This window comes from Lolium perenne, chromosome 5 (assembly GCF_019359855.2).
Source record: "Lolium perenne isolate Kyuss_39 chromosome 5, Kyuss_2.0, whole genome shotgun sequence".
Taxonomy (NCBI): domain Eukaryota; kingdom Viridiplantae; phylum Streptophyta; class Magnoliopsida; order Poales; family Poaceae; genus Lolium; species Lolium perenne.
Window position 1 is genome coordinate 2,001,497 of NC_067248.2, and position 7,966 is coordinate 2,009,462.

At 43.3% G+C, this 7,966-nt stretch overlaps 2 protein-coding genes across 2 annotated transcripts in view; both read left to right on the forward strand.

Annotated features, from left to right (window-relative positions):
* Window positions 1–7,966, forward strand: part of LOC127319773 (putative cysteine-rich receptor-like protein kinase 39) — a 250,813-nt gene that overhangs the window by 38,670 nt on the left and 204,177 nt on the right. The gene's annotated exons all lie outside the window — the stretch shown is intronic.
* LOC127319775 (G-type lectin S-receptor-like serine/threonine-protein kinase SRK) lies at window positions 1,328–3,120 on the forward strand. The gene is made up of 5 exons (XM_051349758.2): window positions 1,328–1,458; window positions 1,938–2,196; window positions 2,298–2,526; window positions 2,624–2,777; window positions 2,855–3,120. The coding sequence occupies exons 1-5, from the start codon at window positions 1,342–1,344 to the stop codon at window positions 3,059–3,061; spliced, it is 966 nt and encodes a 321-aa protein (XP_051205718.1). The 5' UTR covers window positions 1,328–1,341; the 3' UTR covers window positions 3,062–3,120.

Consider the following 7,966-nt stretch of genomic DNA (forward strand, 5'->3'; position numbering starts at 1 on the left):
TTTATATTTCCTTCTGCAACTGGTGTGACAACCAAAATGGTCAAATAGCTTATGCAATCTATTAGCTTCTCAGGATACAAAAAGTAGCCGGGTGCACGAAAGGTAGCCAAATACTTATGTTCTTCTATGAACTCCTATTTTCTCCTAATTTTGCAATATACTTTTCTATTAATTCGATTAATGTGGCGTACAAAACAATTATTTTTATCATCTCAGCATACTAATTTTTAATAACCTATGAAATCCTATTTTCTCATATGATGTTAGAATATATAAATGTGCAAGTTTATCATTAAAACGTGCAGAATCATGTTTTTTTCCTGACGATACTACATGGTGTCTTTTGAGAAAATAATTATTTGAACTTGGGTCCACCAACATTGTTATATTTCTTTGGGGACAGGAAGAGAAATTCATAGAGATGCACATAAAGGAATAATTTATATACCAGCAGAACGTGGAGGCTCCAGTCAGGCCTGCTACAAAATATCCATTTTTGTTACGTTTTCTAATGATAGCATACATATCATTTTTTATGAAACCATAAGATTTACACCATATAGGTTTATGGCAATCCAAATAGGGCTTAGTGTAGGGAAGAAAGTGAAAGTGCATGGAACCCCCATTTGTGGTTTTGGTAATTAATGACAATTCTAATGGACTAATGTTTGCATTTGAGTTTCAACTATAGGATTTGTCCATAGGCAATGCTTGAACCATATGTTGGATTTAAGGTTGTAATAAGAAGCAAATGAACAAAATCAAGTGTCACGGGCATCATGGTGGACCATCGTGCTGAAAATAGATAGTCGGCCATCTTGGTCATCGGTCCCAGAATGTACATGGATGTCTAATAGGTCTAGCAACGTCCCACAATGGTATTATATGTACTAGTATATATTTTCTGCACCGATTATATTTTGTGAAAGAAGACTACCTGTTAGGTAAGCTATGCTTAAGTACTTCCTCGCCGCTACCTTCGTTGTGAGCCAATCTTCAACCCTTAATCTCCTTGCATGCAGTTGTGTAATCCGGGTTGTTGGATAATGGTTGATTGCCCTGGACTTATAAGTACTAGCCCCTTCGATCCCTAATAAGTGTGGGGGCTTTAGTTTAATTTAGTTCAAATCTAAACTAAGGACCCGACATTTATTATTGGTCAGAATGAGTCCAAATTTGCCAATTTCTATTTAAACTTATGTTTTAAGTTTCTATTTTATTATTATTTTTTAGCTCAACTTTCACTGGTCTAGTGCCTCAACTTGCTTCCATGTGCATCCGCTTTTAGCTACTTTTTAGGTAACATCTTTCTTTTCATTTATTAACAGAGAAGCTAGTAACATGGACAACACAGAGGGGCGTCCCAAGCTTATGCCGCTCCATTTGTTAGAAGAACTTACAGCTGGGTTCTCTAAGAACCGGATACTTGGAGGGGGTGCGTATGGAGAAGTTTATCTGGTATGATTTAAGACATTACATATCATTTAGTACTTTTATACACAATATTTCTTAGGTAAGATAAGTTGTTTCCACGTGAATGTAAGTTGACTGATTGACTCTCGCACTTCATGTATACACTGAACAACTTATTATTTACTCCATCATTAATTTTGTATACACTTTTGAGGTTGAGTATAGAATTTGTGCTGATTATGTGTATTGGTATATAAGTTGAAATTGGAATATATATGCAGAGGGTTAGATGTTGTAGTGAAAAAGCAATTACGCTGAGCCTCTATATAAAAAAACACAGAAGATCAGGAGGTGGCTCCGATGGTCTCAGTAGACTATGTTTTCGGTTATAGTAGGATTTAGTACATGGGGAGGAGATATGTATAGGGTAGATTACATCATGCATATACTCTTTGATGCTTAATACATGTTACCCGTCTCATTAAAATAAGAAAATTAAAGCATGCATGTGAGATGTTCAATAGGGAGAGTATCAAGATGGAGTGAAGATTGCTGTGAAGGTGCTTAAAGATGTTTTAGACCTTGACGATGAGCAATTTGAAAAGGAGTATCGCAACCTTGCAATTCTAGAGCACAAAAATGTTGTCCGGTTAGTTGGATATTGCAATGAAACCAAGGGAGAATATGTACATCACAATGGAAGGTTGGTTTTTGCGGAAAAGGCTAGGAGGATGCTTTGCTTCGAGTATATGTGCAACGGAAGCCTGGACACTTTTATTTATGGTATGATACATGGTGCTCTACTTGTATTAAGGGGTACTAGGTTAATAATTAATTAGTTTTCACGTAGAAAACTTGATGGTGCTCTTTGTTTGTTAATGCAGATGAATCTAATGCACGCAATTGGCGTACACGCTATGCGATAATTAAGGGGATATGCGAGGGATTGGCATACCTTCATGAGAAATTAAAACCTCCTATGTATCATTTAGATTTAAAACTAACTAACGTACTATTGGACGAGAATAGGTCGCCCAAAATCTCAGATTTTGGCATGTCAAGGTTGATCTTGGAAGAAAGAACAAAAAAGACAAACAGTTCCTTAGGAACCCTGTAAGCCAATACTTTCATTGGAACCTACATTTTCTGTGCAATGAAGGTTGCATTGTCAAAATAGTATCACACATTAACATATATGTTTCTCCTGTAGTGGGTACATACCACCGGAGTATATAAACGAAGGTTTGATCTCAATTAAGTTTGACATATTCAGTTTGGGTGTCCTAATCATAAAGATAATGATGACCCGACGAGATGGCTACTTCAGAAGTGCTGAAATGTCTTCCCAACAGTTTGTTGATCTCGTAAGACAAAGGGTGTGCTGTCTTTTACCGATATCAATATTACACATTTATAAGTTGGTTGTCATTTTAATTTTTAGGTACATATGGACTGGATGAATAGGCTACAAGCGCCACATGCGTATTCTATACAAGCAAGGAGGTGCATCGAAATAGCTCTATGTTGTGTTGAGACTGATCGACGCAAAAGGCCAAGTATTGGGGAACTTGTCAGTAACCTGAGTAAAACAGAGTCTAGTATCCAGATTTTTGATGAATTAAGAAATGGCGCGGACCACCAGGTGTGATCTCTAATGACATAATTTCTCATTTCTTGCCCATATCAGATAATTGTGTACACATGAGACGAGACACTGTAGTACCTTTTTATCACGTGTTAGCAAAATTGTGACCACAATTGTAGTGATGTCGACGGTCCACCACACATAATAGAGTGTGTTTCATATTATTATTTATGGTCATGTGTACCTCAGTTGGCACGGTATCAGACTTTCAATCCACCTTAGCACGTTACTCCTTACTTTATACTACGTCTATATTGGTTTATCAATCCTGCGTGTATCTAGAGGTTGTCAATTTGACTTTTTTTTGTACTATATAACTCATGTTAAGTTGGTCAAATATACAACCTACCTATACGCGCACTAGTAGAAAACGGGCATATTGTCTCGGTTGGGAAACCGGGCCGTTTCCCAACCAGGAGTACGAAATCGGGACTAAAATCTCACTCTTTAGTCTCGGTTGTGTTACAAACCGGGACTAAAGACCCTCCATGTGGGATGTACCCATCCTCACACTGCTACAACACTAGCACACTTAACTTCCGAGGTCCTCCCGTCCCACTTCTAAGTGCTTTACGCGCATGTTATTGATATTACTATCATATCAATCCTATTAATTAACCTGTTGGTCACGATGTCACACTTATTTATTGTTTGAATTCTAAATAATTCTTTTAATAAACAAAAGTAATGATGTAATAATAATCTTGAATAAATAAATAAATAATTATTTTTAACTTTTTTTGTAAAACCTAAAAAATTTCATAGTTCCCTTTGGCAGTTTGAGAATCTAAAAAATGGCTAACCGGGTAAACCTCGGTGAATTCGGATGTATCTTTTCGCGTAGATACATTTTCGTACATTAAACATTTTTTCCTGAGTTCGTATGCAAAAGATAATCCTATTTTACCAAAAAAATACAGTGTTTTTACAAAATAAGTCAAAATTCATGTTTGTTATTTTTCATAACAACTAGATCACCTAACCTACCTACATCTAAAAGGATTTTTTATTTTGAATTTTCTATTATTTTCTTCTGTATTTTACAAAGCTAAAAAAGGCGATCCACGGGGGGTGGGGGGAGGGTGGAGCCAAAAAAAAAACTAGAAAACATTTATTTCGGGTTGGTGTACCCTTTAGTCCCGGTTTAGGACACCAACTTGGACTAAAGGTTTTCGCACCGGCAGGGCCCGCCACAACCCCTTTAGTCTCCAACCAGGACTAAAGGTACCGTTACGAACCGGGATTAAAACTTTTCGACGTCCTAGCCGTTTGAACTGGGACTAATAGGCACATTAGTCCTGGATTCAAACATAGCCGGAACTAGTGCTTCGGGCAACTCCGAACAAAAAACTTGTTTTCTACTAGTGGCGCATAATAAACCGATGTGGAGGGAGTACCAATACATAGCACATAAGATGGATATTTGATCTGGCTCTCAGATGCAAATGATCCTCATATGTGTACTGCAAGTTTAGTACCGAGGTTAATGCTAGTGGTTGTCTTCTCATCTGTAGTTTAGGCTCAAGAATCATATATGCATAGTATCATGGCACACACACGTGAAATGATAATGACTCACTGGTCATGCATGTTCCATGTATCTAAATAGCTCTATGCATGCGCCATCTTCAAGTTAGTGCCAACCAACTACATTGGCTTATCGAACAGATTACAGAACACATCTCTAAATTCATGTGTCTTCTTCCTCTTGGTCGTGAGTATTTTTTTTGAGGGAAAGCCATCATGGCAATTTTATTGATTCTCAAATAAGGTTACATCGTTTATCAAGCTAGAAATAATAAAATCAGGAGGATCTCCCGTCCAGACACAAGTCTGATCCCCTTCTAAACGAGCAGCAAGAAAATGAGCTACAGTATTAGCTTCCCTATTACAATGCTCAAAAATAACATGATCAAAACCTATAGCTAAAAAAATACATTCTTCGTAAATTGCGGAGGCTTCAGTAGCTGAGCTGCCGGCCACCATCATGCATTGTCTGAATAACTTCCAAGCAGTCAGAGTTGATAATTAATCATCTTAGAGCAACCAATTTGACTCGCTAGGATGAGTCCATCCTTCAGTGCCCTTGCTTCAGCTGTTACTGCCAAAGCAACATGGGGAATATAGCTATTACTTGCCGCCTAAAACCTCCCATGTCATCTCTGATTACCGCTCCCATACCTCCCACTTCATTTTCCAAGTTAAACGCTGCATCAACATTCAGTTTGACATAGCCTTCACGCGGTTTAGACCGGCCACTGCGTTTTACACTACATTTTGAGCTCATTGCCTTGCCATAGTTTGATGCAAATGCCGCAATAGCCAGTGATGTCTTTGCAGGCAACTGGATTGCTTCCCCGTGGGTTACTTGGCGACGTTGCCACCATGTGTACCAAAGAGTAGAGGCTACGAGTTCCCGGACACCAATTAGCGGGAAGAGGCCCGCCTCCTTTTGGGGAATACGGAGCAGTTCTTCCAAGACCACGGAACCAGATCTATCCACTATCGATGCTTTGGTTATGATCTCCTCAACCCGAGATTTTGCCATACTTCTTTCAGTCTCACACATCCGAAGCATGCATGCTTTATGTCTTCACAGAAAGTCTTGCACAACGGGCATGTGGAGTTAAGAGCACCTCCAGCCGTTTGAGGCCCCCAGGGCGAAATCCGGACGAAAATAACGCCGGATTGGATGAAAATAGGGCGTGGGGGGCACCAGTTTTCCAGTCGCACCCCCAGCATTCGCCCAACAGCGGCGATAATTTCAAAAAATCGTCTTCCCGCTACAAAAGACAGGCCGACGAACCAAGATTAAACATCGGCGATCCATGATCGGGGAATGGCACGGCTAGGCAGCTCACCTTTTGCTCGAAGTCGGCGCCGCTCTCCGGGCGAGCTTCGATCTCCTCCAGTACGCCGTGCCACTTGCTGCACGCCGTCTGGCTGATCCCCCAATGGGTGCCCATGGCCTTGTCGCCGCGCACCATCACCATCTTGTTGAAGTAGGGATCGACGAGCTTGCGTTCGTCGAACGCCAACTTGACCCGCTGCCAATACGTCTCGTAGTTCTGATTGGCGCCGGTGATGCCGTTCATGGACACCGTTTTCCAAGCTTCGGCGAGGCATTCCTCTTCTTTGCCCGTCCATTTGATCCGCGGCTCGGCCGGCGGCGAGTTCTTCTTCCTTTTCTTCTTCCCCTTCCCCATCGCCGTAGGATCAGGCACGTCCTCCTCCTCGCCGTCGGCCTGTTCTTCTTCTTCTTCTTCGTCGACGTCTTGGGTGCCATCTCCGAACTCCCCGTTCTGATCGTCAGCGGCACCCCGTGACGTGATCGCTGCCACCACTCTGGTCTCCTCTTGCGTGAAGAAACCTGGGCTCGATGCGGCGGCCGTGGAGCCGGACGTGATCATCTCGTGCATCACACCGTCGTTCGGCGGCGGCATCCCACCCAACGACGCGCCCACGCCATTGGAGAAGGAGAGCGGCCCTCGGCGCATGGTAGGCAAGATGCCCTCGTACGCGCCTAGGTGGTCGCCGTCGTAGTTCGGCGGCGACGGAGTAAACCTCGATACGCCGGCGATGTAGCTGTCATGGAACATGGCCGGTGACGCCGGCGAGAAGGTCGAAGGCGAGCCGAGTGTACCTTGGATTGGCCATGGACCGGGAAATAGGCCGACGTGCGGCTGGCCCATGCTCATGGCCATGGAGACCTGCATCTCTTGTTCATCCGCCGCCGCCGCCGTAGCCCTCTCCGCCCTGCCGCGGGTTTCGGTCTGGCGCCGCTCCACGCCCGCCGCCCACTTTGCGTTTGACCAACCCGACGGCCTCTCTTTTGGCGCCCGCGGCTTCCTCGCCTTCGGCGCGCTGTCGTCGGCGATCATCTTCGGCGGCATGGTGGTGGAAGGGAAGAGGAGGAGCTGCCACTGTGGGGAATGGCGGTAGCTTTTCCCAAATTCGGCGGGGAAAATGGTGATATGCGTCGCATTTTGGAGGGAAAATGAAAAAATGGAGGGAACTAGCCTTTCTGTGGCCGACACCTCGGGCCCGCTCGACGTTTCACGCGTATTTGTTTCATCCGGACTCCCCGAGCGCGCCCCGGGAGGCCGGGGATGGCCTGGGCTCTCCGGATGGATTTAGGCCCTTTTCCAGAGGAAAACGAGGAACGGGGGCGCGGCTGGGCCGAATAACGCCGTCCGGATGAAAAAAAAAGGGTGCCAGGGGGCTCGTCGGGGAGACGAGTGGAGGTGCTCTAACTAGGACATGGCGATTCGCCACCTTACATTGATTAAATGACTTCAATATACTGACTCTCCCGTGCGGATGGAGGGAACAAAACCAAAAATGAAACCTGATCTGGTCCATCATCTCGGGCCGCTAGTCCACGAATGGTTGCACTATACCTATGTGATTTCTTGGCGCATGAGACGACCTGATTCAAACGCGGCTGTAAAATGTATACATATTGGTATAGAATAATTTCAATATACATATAGTGTCTGATTGTCTGTAGATATGCATGTACGCTAATTAACAGCTTTTTTGGAATCATCTTGTAGATATGCCCTTGCATTTGCAATGAGAATGAGATGCTGGATATCCTGGAAAGCAGATCGTTCTCTTACCCACTCCATGTAAGTAACAATAGAGGTAGAGTGCACGAAGCAACAATAACGACTGCTGGTAACACGTCAACCTTTGAGGTCCGTTTTGCGTTATAGGCATTATACGTGCATCTGGATAATGTCTGATATTTCTTGCTTCATTTGATCTTTTGTTTTACTTACTGGTACGGGTGCTGATTGTGTCTATTATCTGTTCAGCCGGTTAAACCGGGAATCAAGGTATTTCTCTCTTCCATAGATAAATCTTGCTTGTCTGTGGTGAACTACTTTACAAACTACGATTTCT

Bases quoted from the DNA above. Each gene is read 5' to 3' on its own strand.
- LOC127319775 (XM_051349758.2), top strand. From the start codon at position 1,342: ATGGACAACACAGAGGGGCGTCCCAAGCTTATGCCGCTCCATTTGTTA. The intron at 1,459-1,937 runs GTATGATTTAAG...GATGTTCAATAG, and splicing joins CGTATGGAGAAGTTTATCTG to GGAGAGTATCAAGATGGAGT. The intron at 2,527-2,623 runs GTAAGCCAATAC...TTTCTCCTGTAG, and splicing joins AACAGTTCCTTAGGAACCCT to TGGGTACATACCACCGGAGT.